General features: G+C 37.7%; 2 protein-coding genes and 1 long non-coding RNA gene across 5 annotated transcripts in view; 1 reads left to right on the top strand and 2 right to left on the bottom strand.

Moving 5' to 3' along the window:
* The first annotated feature begins 121 nt into the window (after positions 1-121).
* LOC123498254 (phosphatidylinositol N-acetylglucosaminyltransferase subunit A-like) lies at positions 122-11,928 on the top strand. Its single transcript, XM_045245445.1, has 11 exons — positions 122-395; positions 4,043-4,199; positions 4,524-4,703; positions 5,303-5,421; positions 5,571-5,686; positions 5,814-5,905; positions 6,278-6,480; positions 7,190-7,275; positions 7,647-7,833; positions 9,353-9,452; positions 9,584-11,928. The coding sequence occupies exons 1-11, from the start codon at positions 358-360 to the stop codon at positions 9,740-9,742; spliced, it is 1,437 nt and encodes a 478-aa protein (XP_045101380.1). The 5' UTR covers positions 122-357; the 3' UTR covers positions 9,743-11,928.
* Positions 5,743-7,653, bottom strand: LOC123498258. The gene is made up of 2 exons (XR_006672659.1): positions 6,770-7,653; positions 5,743-6,400 (listed from the first exon to the last, which is right to left on the bottom strand). It is a non-coding gene; the product is annotated as an uncharacterized LOC123498258 (long non-coding RNA).
* The window catches only part of LOC123498255 (carbohydrate sulfotransferase 11-like), a 17,647-nt gene continuing 9,801 nt past the window's right edge, over positions 10,155-18,000 (bottom strand). Inside the window, exons 2-7 of one of the 3 annotated variants that reach the window (XM_045245446.1) lie at positions 17,405-17,484; positions 15,743-15,853; positions 13,527-13,622; positions 12,276-12,447; positions 11,924-12,030; positions 10,155-10,520 (exon numbers count right to left, since the gene is read on the bottom strand). In XM_045245446.1, coding sequence (XP_045101381.1) covers positions 10,275-10,520; positions 11,924-12,030; positions 12,276-12,447; positions 13,527-13,622; positions 15,743-15,853; positions 17,405-17,484 — 812 coding nt within the window. In that variant the 3' untranslated portion in view covers positions 10,155-10,274. The remainder of the gene's footprint in view (positions 10,521-11,923; positions 12,031-12,275; positions 12,448-13,526; positions 13,623-15,742; positions 15,854-17,404; positions 17,485-18,000) is intronic. The other 2 variants (XM_045245447.1, XM_045245448.1) reach the window with 2 other exon arrangements.

An 18,000-nucleotide genomic window follows, 5' to 3' on the forward strand; every position in this document is an offset into this window, starting at 1 on the left:
GAATAATAGTTTTTAATCGAATTGTATATCTTAAGAGTTATTTTATATTTCTGTAGTATAGTACAAGACTAGTTGCTGCATATTATTAGAAGAGGAAGAATATTTGGGTGTGTAGTCCGCACGACAACAAAGTCTGTCTGTCTGTCTCACATACACTCGTAGGATGTAAACAAAACACTAGAGCGTCTGGCAGGGTTCGCCCTTAGCAGCCAGAATATGAAGTACTTGTTTTAATATGGACTGTGAACACTGAGGTCACACATTCTGGAACACAGGGCAAGGGGACTGTAGAGTTATAGTTGCAGCCCGCAGCCGAGTGATTCCAGCAGTCGGAGGAGCAGAGGGCGACCTGCCGTGATGGGAGGGGAGCAGCTCTCTACTAGGCACGTCATCTGGTGAGTTAGACGAGACGTTGTGAGCTGCTGGGTGTGCCGCTTGCTGGGTTAAGCTGGCACAGGGAACAGTCACGGCAAGAGGAGACAAAAAAAAATATTCTCGACCAACCGGTATTACTGGAGAAAGCCGTCAGTCTTACACTAAGTGCATCACTGGAAAGCCATTTCGTCCAACCAGCGAATCTCTGATGTGGCTTATGTTTTTCTGATGAGAAATTTAGTGAATGGATTGATGATATATATATATATATATATATATATATATATATATATATATATATATATATATATATATATATATATCATTTAAGTCATAATTGAATATTTTTCAAGTTATGGCTATTTTTCAACTCTATCTTATGCCTGCCTCTCATTCCCAATGCTCTTGAGAGACCTGGTGGGAAATCGTGGGGAAACATTAAATCAAGTTATGTGCAATGTAAGAGTTAAAAAATCAATAAGATCTCATAAAAAATCTTTGAAAATGTTTTGATAGTAGTGGCAGTGGTGCCCTTGTCTGTGGGGAGCATTTCTTTGTTACTATTGAGCTAGCTATTCTATATCCCTGGATTTAGGTTCATTGCAAAGGCTGTCCTCCGACATTATGTCCAGATCGTCCCCAAAGGTTACTAATGAAATGCAACATTATATATAACCTTCCAACTGGGCAGGCTGCTGTCCCCCAGACTCCCCCAAGGGTCAAACCCAACATTATAACCTCGGATTAACCCCTTCTTTACCGCAGCCACCGCCCGATATAAACAAAGCGTTCCCCTCCTATACCGCAGCCCCTTGCCCGTGTGCGCACGTGCCTCACGGCCAGATCTACACATTATATTTCTTTCTAACTCAGTGTTATGTACTTTTTTCTAAACATATTTTTGTCATTTTATTAATAAAAGAAAACGTAAACATAATCATAAATTGTGCACTAATCATAAATTCAGCACCACACACTCTGCACCTGGTGAGGGTGGCCCTGAGGCAGTCATAACTAGGCTGCTCCCCCTCACTTGCCGAGAGGGTTTCAACACTGCTGTCACTATCACTCTCTCCTATTTCTTTTCAGGATCATAGTCTGAATCATATTCATCTGGAGAGTCTTCCAGTATATCCTCACTATCTGTCTCATAATTATGATAATCCTCATCGCTGCTACACGAAGCAGACGCCATTATCTCTAACTAGAGGCAATAGAACAGTTTCACCACGGCCGATACTAGAGAACTGATGTTCTTGGGGGGACTGTGGGAATAATATATGTCAAAGAATAGTGATTGGCTTTATAGTTTATGCATGAAAAATTAACTCCGATATTGATTGGCTAGTGGGGGGGATGGTTTTGTTACACTGGGGTGGCTAAAAATAACGCCTCCAGTGTTTGTTTGTTTATAGTGAACCACGTGTATAAAAAAGTATAAAAAAGGCAAAATCTGCACTCAGGCCACGGTTATACATGGAAATGTATTGGTGTGGTACGCACGTACCACGGCAGCATCTTGCGGTACCACGAGGTCGCTTTTGCGCGTGGTACGCACGTACCACAAAACAGTCTTGCGGTAAGGAAGGGGTTAATGCATGTCAAAAAATCATTCGTTGGGAGGAAGTATGAATTGTCTAGAAAAAAAAAAAACATGACAAAGCCTTTTAGAGGTAATAATGTTGGGCTTCATTAGTAACCCTTGTGGGGATGCTGGGGAGTGCAGACCCTTTCCTATACCCTGAGATAGAAGGTTTTATTGTTACGCTTTGTTTAGTAACCCTTGGGGGCTCCAAAGTGGCACATCCCATAGGCTAGGTTGTAGTGTTGGGTTTGGCTAATTAGCTTTTGGGGTTTTTACTAAATGTAGTGGCTACAGCCAGAAATGTAGCAAATCGTTGGCAATGCTGGTCAACAATGCTAAAGTATTACTTGCCACTGCCACCATCATCAAATTATTTTCAGAGATTTTTTTATGTGATTTTGTTGATTTCCGACCTCTTTTGCAACAAACACTGCCTGATTTGATGCAATCACCCTTGGAAAAATTATAATTTCCCACAGGTTCCCCAAGATAGTTGGGAATGAGATGCAGGCATAACTTAGAGTTGAAAAAAAATGATAACTCGAAAAACATTAATTTGCGATGGAAATTATATATCTTATCAATCAATTCACTATATTTTTCACCAGAGAAACAGGAGTCACATCAGAGATTCATTGGTTGGGTAAAACTGCAAATTGACCGACATCTTTTTAAGACACTTATCTTCTTTACACTTTCCCTCATAAGTTACTCATTCAGTATTAATGGTAATAAATAAGTGTTGCACAGAACATGAAAATCCCTGCATTAAGTTAGGTTTGGTGTTAGCTTAGGTTAAGTTTAGTTATAATTCATCAATATTTATATATGCTTAGAACACTAAAAGGTTTTGTGTTAGCTTAGGTAAGTTTAGTTAGAATGCATCAATAATTATATATGCAGAGAACCCTAAAATCTCTGCATTTAGAAAAAGAATTCCCTAAATCTGGGGATTTTTCCTAAGTCTAGGGAATTTTTCTTAGGATTTTTTACAGTCAGGAATGTTCATTTTGTATTCTAGGCATCAAAATATAATCATTGATGCATTCATTATTACTTTATGTCAGACTTATGCCTTTCTCCACATTTATCATTTTTCTTATGAATTTTACTATGGAGCCTTAGTTTCACTTTTCCATTGGAAACTACACCCTTTAGTAACCAAATGGTATCAATTCAAATTTAATCTGTATGATATTAACTAACACTTAATCTTGCATATAGGTCCTGCAGGGCTATGGTAACCTTACCTTCCAGTAGTACTAGGTTTTGTGGAACTTTTAGTCCTATTTGGCACTTACCCAATGATAGTCATGTAATTTATGATTGTTGTCACTCTTCATTGAAAGCTGTTGTGTGGCAGTGAGCCATGGGAAGCATATTATTGCCATCCTCTCCATGCCTGTTCAGTTGAGTTCTTGCTCATGATTTTCATACTTTAGTTTGCTTTGGGAATAGTTCTATACTTCTGAAATGTTTTCAAAATCTTTTTATCATTGTTAAAGCAATGTTTGTCAGTAGAATATTCATAGAAAGTATTTATTCTGATCCTGAGGCAGAAAAAGGAACTGGATTAATTCTTAGAGTATATTTCCTTTGATACAGATCCTAAAATGATAAAGCTTACATGTAGCATAATAGGGGCTTATTCTTCTCCTTTCTAAAGATGTTTTTGTGTGACTCATTGTTATTTCAATTCTGCCTATAGTAAAGGTTCAATAACAGTATATCATCAGCCACTCCATAAATGTAGTGGTCAGTGTGTGTTTGTTATGCTGAAGATACTGGCTACAGCTTGTGTGCCTGCACCTCCTATCTTATTTTGTCCTGCTCCTCACTGCTCTCCCCACATCTTGAAATCTTTCACTGTGCCCAAGAGCTTCAGAAATGTAATTCTTTGTCTAACAGTTACTGGCAATGGATAAAATTGGTATGTGTTTGTGTTTAGCAATGCGTTAGGATGAGGGTAGATCACCATCCATGATCCTCACTTTATATGGACTGGAAGTAGGAGTCATGAAAAAGTGGTAGGGAGCAACTTTGTGGCAAAAAATTCTAAGTGTGTTTTATTTTTATTTTCAGCATGGTGTCTGATTTCTTTTACCCAAATGTCGGAGGTGTGGAAGAGCACATCTTTCAGCTATCCCAGTGTCTACTGGCGCGTGGCCACAAGGTGATTGTGCTCACTCACGTATATGGAGACAGGAAAGGCATTCGTTACATGACTAATGGATTGAAGGTGAGTCATTAGCATGTCATGAGACTGTCATTAATTTTGATTTGATTTTTTAACCAAAGCATTTTACCACTTGGGTGGTGATATGGGTGATATGGTGATATGGGTACCACTTTAAATAAGACTGCCTGCACCACTAATGGGTGGAAGCTTAACAGTGTTTTCCACATATACTCTTCAAGTATGCCTACAGGTGCTATAGGCCATAACTTAAAAAAAAAAAAAAAAAAAAAAACCAGAATATCATACATTTTTGAGATTTTCTAAATACCATTGGTGAATCTTTTATTCAGCCTTAGTAGTACTAAAACATAATATTTATTTCAGGTATACTATCTTCCAATCCAGACATTTTACAATCAGTCTGTTCTTCCAACTTTCATCACCTCAATTCCACTTTTGCGCAATGTTTTCCTGAGAGAAAGAGTGACCATTGTGCATGGTCACTCAGCATTTTCTACAATGGCCCATGAGGCCATGAACTTGGCCAGAGCAATGGGACTCAAGGTATGTTCTTTCCAGTTAAACTATTCATCTAAAATAGCCATGGGCAGTAAATTGCACATAAGTAAGGAATCTCTGTAGAGTATTTAATGGAAAAGATGCTCATATAGAAAATAGTAGGTCACTTGCTTACCACAGCCATGAATCAGATTAGATATAGTGATTTAAAACTCCATATGTGCAGTTTTCTTAAAAGATACCACTGAGATCATTCCTGATGGTGATGAGGTTGACAATGTGAGAAATTAAGTCCTTTGCTTAAGCCTTTGAGTGCTTTTAACTCACCATAAAGTAATAAGAAAACTATTTTCGTGATACTGTCCAGCATTGTACATTGTGAGGCACACTTGACATACTGCTTGGTAGATATTAGGAAGAGATACTAACAGTTACAGGTACCATAATTTGATATTTCAATCCACCTATACTTCACATAATTCACTCAATTAACGCACCTGCAGAACCAAAATTGACTAGGAACATTGCTTGGCACGGGATGAGTCAATTGTAAAGTCTTGGATGTGAGGCATAATTTACTGTGAGATACTGTTCTGTTTTGAAGAATATTCCAAAATTAATGATGTTGCTTTTTATTTCTGCAGAGTGTATTTACAGACCACTCCTTGTTTGGGTTTGCCGACATGTCAGCCATTGTAACCAACAACTTTTTGGCACTTTCTCTGGCTGATGTCAATCATTGCATCTGTGTTTCCTATGTAGGGTAAGTCTCTTTGGCAGGTGCTGAAAGTTATGTTTTTGCATTTTGCTTATCAAAGAGAAAGTAAAATGTTAGTGCTATACTTGTAGGATCTGTATTGTAATAAGTAATACAACAATTTAATTGGAAAACTCTGTGTATTATTCCTACAGGAAGGAAAATACAGTTCTGCGAGCCAATGTAGAACAAGAGAAGGTGTCTGTCATTCCAAATGCACTGGATTCTCAGGTGTTCAGGCCAGATGTGACCAAGAGACCAACAGATAAACGTCAGTGCAGCTAACTTAGATTCCATATCTCTTTTATATAAATAAAAAAAACAGTAGTTAATATTTTTTAATTAAAAACATATACATGTTTAATTTTGATGGATACCACAGACTTCTCTCCTTACAGTCAATATCATTGTGATGAGCCGCCTTCAGTATCGCAAAGGTGTTGACCTCCAGCCTGACATTATTAGATACATCTGCCAACATTATCCTTATGTAAGTTGTGTCTTTATTGTTGTGACTGCTAAGTAGAGTAAGAACTGGTGGGATTTGAATTGTAACAAGAAATTGTCAGTCATCTGAAGCTTCTGCATCTTTAAAGTTTGATACGAACTTGATAGTAGGAAAACTAGAATTCAAATAGTGTTCAAATTGAGCCAGTGTTGAAGAACATGCAGTTATCAAAAATGTTTATGAAATTATCTGTTAATACATGTATTTGTCAAAAACTCATTTATTTTGTCAATTCTTATAGCAAGAAAGGTGAGTTTCATAATAAGAAATTGAGTCAAACCAAAAGAATGTGCAATAATCCATTTCATACATCTGTCAAAAACGTGTATTTTGACAATTCTTATATCTGGACAGGTGAACTTCATAATCGGAGGTGACGGGCCGAAGCGCAGTCTGCTGGAGGAAGTGCGGGATGAGGTGGGGGATGAGCGGCTGTCGCTGCTGGGTGCTGTGCCTCATGGCCAGGTCCACAGTGTGCTGGTGAAGGGACACATCTTCCTCAACACCTCCCTTACTGAAGCCTTCTGTATTGCTATTTGTGAAGCTGTTTGTTCAGGGTCAGTTTGATGTTCTAAGTAATATTTGAGCTTTCACCCATATTTTTTTATGATGAGTGCATCCTGTGCATATGTACATTAAAGTATACATAGTTAGGTCATAGTTGATAGTTGAATAATCTACCATACTCTTTTTCCATTGTGTTTGGTGATTTCCTTTAGTCTTAATCCATTATATGTTCAAGATTCATTATTTGTCAGATTTTGTAAAAATATTGTCAGTGTATCAGAGAACATTAATACTGAGTACAGAGAATTGACATGACTGGAATTAATGCAGGTTACTCACTTTTATCTGTGACTTTACCAGCATAACTAAAACTGCTGAGTCCTAGAATTTGTATATAAAACCTTGTATTACTGTGGTAGTGAGTGGATAGACTGCTGCAGTTGATGAAGTCACTCCTCTCTGTGATGTTTTCCCTTACTCATAACTACTGTATACTCTGTAAAAGATCAATCAATTGTCAAATTTCATAAGGATATTGCCATTGTATCAGAAGATCTTTGGGTTGAATTACAAGGTTTAATATGTGGGCATGAATATAGAAAATTATTCAACTTCTGGCAATGATGTCAACATAACTAAGACTACATATACTAAATCTTAGCAGTTATAAAAAAAAAACTTATAGTTAAGTGTGTAAGTTAAATGTATTACTGAGTGGATAAGTTGATGCAAGTGATGAAGTCAGTTCTTTCTATAAAGGCTCCAGGTGGTCAGCACCAATGTGGGAGGCATTCCTGAAGTACTGCCAGCTCACCTGATTCATCTTGCTCACCCCAATGTTAAGAGTAAGGCAAATTATTTGTAATATTCTTATCCTAAGCTCCAGATGTGTAATAGGGTTGTCCATGATATGGTTCCTTTTTACCAGGGGCTGACAGGGGTTAAGATTTTGAATGATGTGTGTTGAATATGTTGCTTTGTCTGGGCTACCCAGGTTGGATTGTTAGCCTAGTAAATAAATGGACAATTAATAGTACTGGATAGATTTAAATTATGTGTAGTGAAGGAGTGGGGTAAAGTAAGTCATGTATTGCAAACACTCTCTACACTGAATTTAGAAGTCTTGGCCAACATCTGAATTTAATGAAGTCTTTGCCAACATCTGATTCTGGGAACTTGTATTGTGGGAGATCATTACTTCCTTCTCATTAATTAGGTCTGACAGAGAAGTTGGAGCTGGCTATCAGACTGGAAGAGACGGGACAGCGTGTCGGGCCATGGGAGATGCACCAGGAGGTCAAGAACACCTACTTGTGGTCTGATGTGATGCGGCGGACTGAATTAGTCTACAGCAAAGTCCACCAGGAGGAATCCAGTGCTGACCTGGTTCACCGCATTCCAAGGTTGTTGTGCTTCTTTGCTCTAACATATTGCTTTGATTTCATGTAGTACTTGCATTCGGAATATTTGTAAAGGGTGTCTATGCCTCTGCTGTAATCTTATGTTTACTCCTTTTCTATTTTTGCTTTTGACTAATTGTATATGTATTTAAATTATGTCTTGATGCTCAAAATCATTTGTACACTGATTCATTTATCATATGTATCATGTTTTAAGGGCTATGTTGCAGATTATTATCTTAAAGTGTATGATTACACAAAGACTCAGTGTTAACTGCTCTACTGATGTTGCTAACTGCATGCCTTCCCTCCTCCTGCAGCCTCGCTGCACAGGTTTCTCCTTTCTCTTATCCCTATTCTGTCCAACCCTTTAATACAAGTACAGTGGATCTTTTTTTTCTAATATTTTGTTGCCCTTGGCAGTCTTCCCTCTTGTATTAAGAAAAAAATGCTGGAAAAGTATACATGATTATAGATACACTTAAAAATGTGCCTTCAAATTTTGACTGCCTTACTTATAAAATCCATCAAGCCTTGGGAGCTTCCAGTTCTTTCATCAAATATGGTCCCCCTGGTCAGTTAAATGGATCCAATACACTGTTTTAGAGAAGAAACAAATACAGTAGTTAACCCCAATATATATGTTTGCAATATGCACTTCTCACAATCTGCAACTTAATTTCCAAAATATTAATAATGGTGTCTATCCTCAATATGCACCTCCACTATGTGTGCATGTCTGACTCACCAAGTTGGTGCCACTGAACTGTTGGACTATAAGTCATGACTCATAAGTTAGTTGTCATTAGACTCCAGCTTGTGAACAGGTGTGCATTTCCCTCACCCAACACACACATGCTGCTGCCTCCCTGTCTGCTCTGCCTCACCACTGTATTGTGATTTTCACTTGCCAGAAATTATCATGGCTTTACCCAGAAAATCCAAGAATCAAAAGATTAATTTTGGAAATGAAATAGGAGGTTATTAAGTCACTGAAAAGGCATGAAATGAAACAAACTTCTCTCACCTCCTCTGCCAACCTCCTCCACCCACGGTTACTCCCCATGTGGGGAACAGTGTTGTAAACAAATCTCTCTGCATTCTGCAGCCTATGTTTTCTCTCCTCCTCGTGCCTACTTAAAGTTTCATTTCGTGTAAGAATAATTTTTACATCATCTAGCACAGGCTCTTCTGCAACACTAGCATAAAATTTGGTATGAATAAGTTATAATACAGTAACCTAATCTTGGGATTTGTCTGATCACATGCAATTTTTTCCATTGATTCTTCAGTTCACAGTATGCATTTTTTGCAATATGCTTGGGTTTTTATCGCCCATAAAGGCACATACTGTTAGGGGGTAAGCACTGTAATTTGTAGGGGATGTTGGCCTATGACATTGTATAGCTGGGCCATAAATTCAAAGATGTCTTGTAATTTCAGTGACTTAGTGATTTTGCGCATTTCATTCTCCTCTCCTATTGGCTGCATTTGTACTAACAAACACTTCATTAATTCACAGGTACAAGAAGTGTGGGCTGGTGGCCGGCTGGTTCATGATGTTCCTGGTAACGCTGCAGTTTCTTCTTCTAAAAATATGTGACAGACTTTGGCCTGTAGAGGTGAGTGTTTTACTAGCTATGACTGGAGTAAATTGTTGATAGCTACAGAAGTATGTATTGTGTCCTATATATTGCTGTATTAAAGTTCTTAATAATTGTATTATCATTCACAATATAGTTCCAATTTTCAGGATATTGATGTGGTGCCAAATTTTCCAAGGATTGCAAGAGAGAAGTATAAATTGGAAGAAGAAATTTTGAGTGGTAGAAGCAGTAAACCATTGTTACCAAGTGATGGAGATAGCCAAAAAATTAGATCATCACAACCATTTAAATTAAAGGTATCCTGATGATTGGATAATGTGTATACCCTTGAATGTTTTATACTATTTACATTAATCATGGCATGTGAAATATCTTTTGGAATTAACAGGTCCATGGTGAATCTACCTGTTTGTACCTGACAGATTCTTCTTAAAAGAAGATTAAATGAGAGAAGTAATGACATCATGCCTTGTCTCCTAGGAATCAAAACAGATTGGATCCTTAGTTCTCGCTTCCCATCCCTCCTACTCCCTTCTTATCACAGCTCATAGGTAATATATAGACAGCCATATTTTTTTTTAACCCATCTACAGGATGAGTAGCCAGGTCATGCATTCCCCATTAACCTTTGAAATTTGAATGTTGATTTGTTTGACCAAAGACTGAAAATGAGATTGATAGCTGGGAAGTGAAAAGGTTGAGTGATTGTATCTAGTGCCAAAGACATTTTCATTTTAATATTTGTTTCTGGTGCCAAAGACATTTACTTTTAAATGTACATATAACTGTGATCACATTTGTTCATTTACCATATATTCATACATGACAAAACCTTTGCTAGGAGAAGAAAGGAACCATGTCTGAACAGTCTTGCATGTGGCAGTGGCCCCCTTCCCTGACAACATCTAGAATGTCATACTGGAACATCTTAAAGTCCAGGCTATAATGGTGGTACACTCGGGCAATGAGATCTGGACTTAGACCCTGGTAGTAATGGTTGATGGTGCTGCCACTGGTGCTGTTCTGACTTGACCGATTGATCCACGGCACTGGCTCCTTTAACCTCATGTGGTGCCAAATGTACTGGAAGAAAAAACATTTATCTACTTATATTCCATATCATACCATTGCCATTACTGTCACCACCACTACCATGATAGTATTAATGTCAACTTTACTAACACAGTAAGGTTTCCTTGGCAGAATTTCTAACACTCATATTGTCATGTAATAGTAAACATCAGGATATTCTCATTAAGTATGGCACATCCTGTAATGAAGTATAGGTATATGAAATGATTGATAACTGCTAGCAGTTCCCTTATCATTGCAGATCACTTGCCATTGGCTCTTGATATTGTACTGTGGATGATGCTACTGTACATTGTGCTGTGAATGACAATACTGTACTGCTAATTTTGTATCTGACAGTGCTTTCTGTTGATTCTAAAGGTAATTAAGAATGTTGCTGCCAATAAGATGTCTGATGGAAAATTTACTACCACGAAGTGGATCTTATTCATTATTACCACCATCCTCCTCCTTATTTTCTTCATAGTCACTGTCAATTACCACTATTCTCAAAGACCATTAATATGTGCTGGCCTTGTTCACCAAATGATGGCTTGATCCTCAAATTGCAATTTCTGGGTTTCTTTATACATTTTGACTTCTTTGGATTACAGAAAAGACTCACTATTATGATACAAATGGAAATCTTGATATAGTAGAGGGACATCATTGTAACTTGAAATAGAACTTCTTTCCTATACTTCCATCATCATAAATTGGATTTGGAATTTTAGTTATAGAGATATGGTGAATATATTATTTCAATGCTTTCATAGATAAAATAATTAAATGCAATCTTATTATTAATGGAGTAAAGTTAATACATTATTAGATTGATGTATGAGTTAGCTTCTAGCAACAAAATATCGGGATGGCCCACCAGACTGTGTGCAACCAACTCTTGCACTGAAAAGGGATGGTTGAGGAATGCATGTTAAGATCATGTAATATTAGTATTTTGGTGATAATTAAGGAAGTTGGTTGACTAATTTTTTTTCCTTTTCTTCTGGCTGAATAACCAAATGTTATGTGTTTTGAGCTATAAATCTACCACCAACTCTTGAAAATACTTTGTACTGCGCTAAAAGCTTGAAAAAAACATAGTTCACAAAGCAATCATTAAAGGATATATTCAGAAGTCACTCCCAGCTGATTTGCTAACAAGTTCTAAACATTATTCAAGGTAGATCAAAGTTATATGTTAATCAGAACTACTAAATAGCAGTACCTAAGTACCTACTGTATGAAGACAAGATTAATCTAACTGCAGACTATACTATCCTTGTAATGTTATTGTTACATGCTGGCTACTGCTAACATATTTAAGACTCCCATGAAAGATTATTTGGAATTATACTTGTAAGTGAATAAAACAAAATCAATATCAGGAAACATCAATAAACAGTTTTACAAACCTTGAGATCAGTGTGTGCAGTCTCCAATTTGGCCACTGCATCATACTGGATAAAGCATGGGGAGCACAGGTGCCAATAGGGTGCCCAGTGTGAGTCAAACCCTCCTCCTATCACATTGCAGGAATGTCAAGAAGGAAATGTTATAATATTACAGTCACACAACTCGGCAGTGACCAAAAATTTTTATATTTGCAGGTACTGTGAAATTATTTTTAATAAATGAAGTTTGATTACATAACTTTGGCAATCTTCATTATGAAAAGTGCTCTATACTTTCCATATTAATTCACTACTGTCTGAAAGGCATTCACTTGTAACATAAAATGCAAAAGTCACTGGAACTATGTATAACCTGTCCATTTGTTGATAAGGATATATTCCAGGAAGTCTCTAAAAGTGGGGATGTCATCACCACTGTTCTGTGAGTCTTTATTTGGTCTCCTCTTTGTTAGGTTTGCTTCAGCAAGAGTTGTAAAGATGTGCTCCCTCAGTTGCTTCAGGGACCAGTGTTGTGCTGCCTCCACCTTAGAAAATACAAGATATAGAGCATGTTTAGAAATTTTGCACCTAATACACAATAATAGGCCATGTTGTTCATCATTCATGAGCTGAAGGCAAGTTAAGTAATGATGGATTTAAACTGAGTAACTTGTATTTACTTGCACTGTGTTGTGTTTTCCTTCAATCTTAAATCCTATGATCTACTGACAGTCTACTTACAAAGTTGGATTTTTTTAGATCTTTAACAATTATAGATCCCAAGATTGAGGGAAAATGATAAAACAGTTAAAGGAAGTAATACATTATTTTACTTAAGTACAAACTATGATCATATAGCAGAAAATCTTGCTGTTAATCCCTCCATTCTTATGACTATGAATTCACCCATTACATAATTCTTCACATGCCACTACTTATATTAGTTATACGTACTTTTATACCCCTATGCAAACCCATAATACTTACTTTCATTAGTCTTTCCATCCACTCTGTCTGTGCCTCTGACACTCCTTAGATTTAAAACAAATTTTTGTTACCTGAGATTCTTTCCCCTCTTCATTCTTTATAAGTGTTAGTAATATTGCAGTACTATTATGAAGTGCTATAGATTCACAGTTTTGTTTTCTTTTAATCATACTATACTGTATCCCTATTGTGTTCTGATTGTTTTGATTATGCAACTTTGGATGAGTCTTTTTTCTATTTTTATTTCAAGAAAATATAGAAGCAGTAAAGAGCCATCAAGCCTGCACATGGCAGTCCCTATGTCAGATACACCTACCTATATTTACTTATCATTACCTTAGTGAATTTATCTAATCTTATTTTAGGGTTTCCTTTTGATGTGGCATCATTCAACTGAATATAGAGTACTTCAATCATGTAGCATTTAGTCATTTTAGTTGTTACTTCATGTATCCTTTAAAAATCACTCTTTATCAAACTTATACCCATATGAATGTTTTAAGTTTTTTTTAGTATCATACCTAAGTTCACTTCAACAAGATAAATATCAAGACCAAAGGATTAAAAACATCTTGAATCTTAAGTTATTGAAATTTTAACAATAGATTTGAGAAGTCCTTATGGGGACATGCAGTACCTTGTCACGGTAAGCAGACAACAGGCGGCTGAATGGATGTCTGACTAGCAGGAATTTGAAGAAGTGCCTCCTTGCAAACTCAAATTCATTGTCTGTCTGAAAATGAGACAGGAAATAAACAGTATGGAAACATGGCTACTAAGGTTATAAAAAGAGGGTAACATAGTCCATGTATTATATGGGAGTTGGGAATGTGTATGTAATGTAAATGCTATACTACATTGAAGTGGTACATCTCTTTTAATATTTATATACAAAATGCCAGTCTTGGCACATCATGAGGTAATTAAAAGGCTGAAATTACATGAAAACTGAGAATTTTTTTTTATTTTATTACTTATCTATTTTTATCATTCACATTTATTTTTCCACACTGAACTGAGACATAGTGTTGTCTATTCAGCATCTTTCCAAGGGAGACCTCAACCTGACGTATTGATGGGCACATTGCCTAGGTCATGATATTGTTGGAGCAGGTGCCACTTTATTTTTTCTGGTGTGACTTTGACTTTGTGACTTTGTTGCCGGATCTGGTGTGACTGTGATTTTGTGACTCTGTAAATGCAACTTGCAACTTTGCGACAGCAACTTTTTTCCAGTTTATAAAATAAACTTAAGCATGATGACAGAAACATGCCTTTATTATAAGGCAGAGAAACACATATTTATTAATTCCTTTATTTTCTAGTTGAAATACACCCTAAACTAAAGGAAGGTTCACACATGTCAATATGCAATTGAAATTGCAAGTTGCTAGAAGTACGACTTAGCCCTTCTAGTTGGAACACATTCACACACAACGGCAGACTTACCATTAGCCAGCACTAAGTGGTTGCCTAGGGTCCCGAGTGTTTGGGGTCCCATGAAGCTCCTCATACACTTATGGTTAACAGAGGTTTTATTATTTGCACATATTACTAATTTTTTTTTTTTTTTTTTTTTTTTTTTTAATCAAAATCCATTTGCTAAAACGCCAGCAGAAGGATTATCCTATTAGGTGTGTCTCGAGGGCCCCTGTGGATGTATAAAGAAAACGGGGACCCCCTTCAGTCCCCACTATTCTGGATTAGGTACGGGGGTCCCCGATGCCTACCTTTGCCTAGGGCCCCCAAATTCCTAAATCCGCCCCTGTTCACACATAGCGACTGGAAAGAATCAGTTGGTTGGTGGGAAGTGAATGTAAACAAACAGCTAACCACGATGTCTTTCTCTGGTGACGATGACGATTGCGCTCTAATTAAATCATCACAAGTATTCAATCCTCGCCTCCAACAACACCCTGCATAGAGAGAAGCAGTCATCAGAGTGGCAGTTATCTCATCAAACGCCGATTTGCGTAAGCTTTATTTGCTGGTGAATTCACTTTTAGGGTTCCAGATGTGCTCTTTTTCCCTCACCATATCATACCTAACTTCACTTCTGCATCGACACCACATTTTCAAACCTTTCTCCGTGACGTCACACGTAAACAAAATCGCAAATCGACTGAACATGACCAACATGTTGGCCTTGTTTTGCAACTGCTTTTTTCCAGTCGCTAGGCACCGATATTCAATCGGAAATTCTACCGACTTGCAATTCCAGTCGCATATTGACACGAATGAACCCGCCTTAACATCTTCTAATCATACCTCTTCTCCTCACTCTCCTCCTGGCCCACATTTTCTTTAAGCCACAGAAACTTATATATAAAAAAAAAAAAGTTGTCTTTATTCCTGTTAAAAATCGCGGAAAAAGTCTTGGAAAACTTGTGGTGCGCCTTTGCTATGTTAAAATCGCGCAAAAGTCTTGGAAAAGTTGCGGTGCGATTTTGCTAAGTCTGACTTTTCAAGGTGTTTGTACCTTTCAACTTTGTGACTTTAAAATCTACGGTGTAGCAAAGTTGCAAAGTTGTAACACTGCCGCAACACCCAGCTCTGGATTTTGTTGAAGTTTTCAAGAAATTTTTACTAAGAACTTCATTCTGAATTCGTCGTAAACAGTTATATGTGTTTCATTGTACTGTGAGAACATTGAGCACACTGTTGAAACGTTGCCAAAAAATGTATGATAATATAAGATTAACTGCCTACAGAGAGAGAGAGAGAGAGCTCTGCCTGATGCCGAACAATTTTTCATTCACACAAATGAATTACTAAATAATCGAATAAAACATACACATACTTGGAAGAACCATCAATATTATAATAGCGTTGTAAGTACACAATGAACTTTACCTTTGGCGTGAGCGTCTCTGCAGCCACCACGTGTGGGGAGGTGCCTGATGGCAACGGCAACGGCTGTCCATCGGCCGCCATCAGAGTGGACGCTAAAGTTGTTGAGGCTACCTGATGAAATTGTTAGATAATATGAAAATAGCATCGTAGATCACAAATAGAAATCTCTCTCTCTCTCTCTCTCTCTCTCTTATCGCCGCAAAATTGCGTTTCTTGCAGTCTTTTACCGCTATTTACAAGCCAACTCTTCTTATCTTACTACGTAGTTGCATGCCTCCCCTCCTTCTGCTGCCTCGCTGTACTCCTACCAATATTCTGTCCACTCCCCCTCCTAATGCAAGAGTTAATCGATATTCTCAAACTTTCATTAATTTTATTAGTAAATCTGGAACTCCCTGTGTCTGTCTCTATTTTGTTATGCATTTGACTTGCACTGTTTGACGAAGGAATTTGTCTTTACAGTTTTGTTAACCCTTAAGACTACACTTTTTTGTGGATATGCATCTTAATAGAGAGGATCTTTATTCACAGTCTTATGTTGCTTTTGGGCAGATCCCACTTAAAATAAATAAACAAAACAAAAGTAAATATAGTCACCTACATCTTTCCACGTCCTTTCAGAGACGTCCAATCCTTCAGGAAGTCAACAGATCACACAGGGACGCCACAGAACGCCTGACTTCCGATCTTTCTAAGATTTCCGATTGGGGCAGAAAAAATCTAGTAGTTATCAATGCCTCGAAAACTCAATTCCTCCATCTATCAACTCGAAACAACCTTCTAGACAACTATCCCCTCTTCTTCAATGACACACAACTGTCTCCCTCTTTCACAATGAATATCCTCGGTCTGTCCTTTGCTCATAATCTTAACTGGAAACTTCACATCTCATCTCTTGCTAAAACAGCTTCTATGAAGTTAGGTGTTCTGAGGCGTCTCTGCCAGTTTTTCTCGCCCTCCAACTGCTTAAAACTAAGGGCCTTATCCGTCCCTGTATGGAGTACTCTTCGCATGTTTGATGGGTTTCAGTCACACAGTTTTACTAGATAGGGTGGAATCAAAAGCTTTTCGTTTCATCAACTCCCTCCTCTGACTAAATGTCTTCAGCCTCTTTCTCAGTGCCGAAATGTTGCATCTCTTTCTATCTTTTATCGCTATTTTCATGCTAACTGTTCTATTGATCTTGCTAACTGCATGCCTCCCCTCCTCCTTCTGCCTCGCTGCACAAGGCTTTCTTCTTCCTCTCATGTCTGTTCTGTCCAACTCTCTAACGCAAGAGTTAACCAGTACTCTCAATCATTCATCCCTTCCATTGGTAAACTCTGGAACTCCCTCCCTGCATCTGTATTTCCGAATTCCCACGACTAGTCTTCTTTTAAGAGGGAGGTATCAAGGCATTTGCTCCCTAATTTTGGCTGACGCTTTTACACTTTTAGAGAGCCAGCCCTCAAGTGGGCCTTTTTTTTTTTTTTTTTTTTGCCCTTGGCTGGTTCCTCTTCCTAAAAAAAAAAAAAAAGCATTCCCAAATTATTAGTCAGATAATTTTCATAATCCTCAGTTTTCTGCTAGTAGTTTGAACATTGAGGCAAGGAATACGTGAATGAGTTGTGGTTTATTTGAATGTGATCACTTATTTCATGTCCATTACCAGGTAACACTTACTTTGTTGATGACACAAGTAAGCGTGAAGGCACGCCGCAGCAGGTAAATATGTTTGCGCGACACGTACTCTACGTAATTCCCTGTGGAAGAAGAAAAAAGGAAATAACTTTAAGAAAAACAAGTCAAGGTTGGTTTACACGTGGCAATTTGCGACTGAAATTGCAAATCGACAGAATATCGGTGCCTAGCGACTGGAGAAACCAGTCGCAAAACAAGACCAACATGTAGTGGATTTGCGACTTTATTTACGTTGTGACGTCACGGAGTAAGCTTTGAAAATGTGTTCTCCAGTAGAGAAGATTAGGGTTCGTGAGGGAAAAAAAAAAACGCATCTGGGACGCCAGAAATGAATTATTCAGTAAAATTCGGCTTGCGCTAATCGTCGTTCGACGAAATAGCTGCCACTCTCCAGGAACTGTTTCCCTCAATGCAGGGTGTTGTTGGAGGTGAGGATTGAAGACTTGTCAGGATTTAATTTGATCGCAATTGTGCAGTCTTCTTAAGATAAGTGTGGTAGGTACTCTTTTTCTTTCCTTCTACTTCGCCAGAGACGCATCCACCGTTATTTTCTTTTCTGTTGACTTACGGTACGCCAA

Source organism: Portunus trituberculatus, chromosome 47 (genome assembly GCF_017591435.1).
Source record: "Portunus trituberculatus isolate SZX2019 chromosome 47, ASM1759143v1, whole genome shotgun sequence".
Taxonomy (NCBI): Eukaryota; Metazoa; Arthropoda; class Malacostraca; order Decapoda; family Portunidae; genus Portunus; species Portunus trituberculatus.

Bases quoted from the DNA above. Each gene is read 5' to 3' on its own strand.
- LOC123498254 (XM_045245445.1), top strand. From the start codon at position 358: ATGGGAGGGGAGCAGCTCTCTACTAGGCACGTCATCTG. The intron at 396-4,042 runs GTGAGTTAGACG...TTTTATTTTCAG, and splicing joins TCTACTAGGCACGTCATCTG to CATGGTGTCTGATTTCTTTT. The intron at 5,422-5,570 runs GTAAGTCTCTTT...TTATTCCTACAG, and splicing joins ATCTGTGTTTCCTATGTAGG to GAAGGAAAATACAGTTCTGC.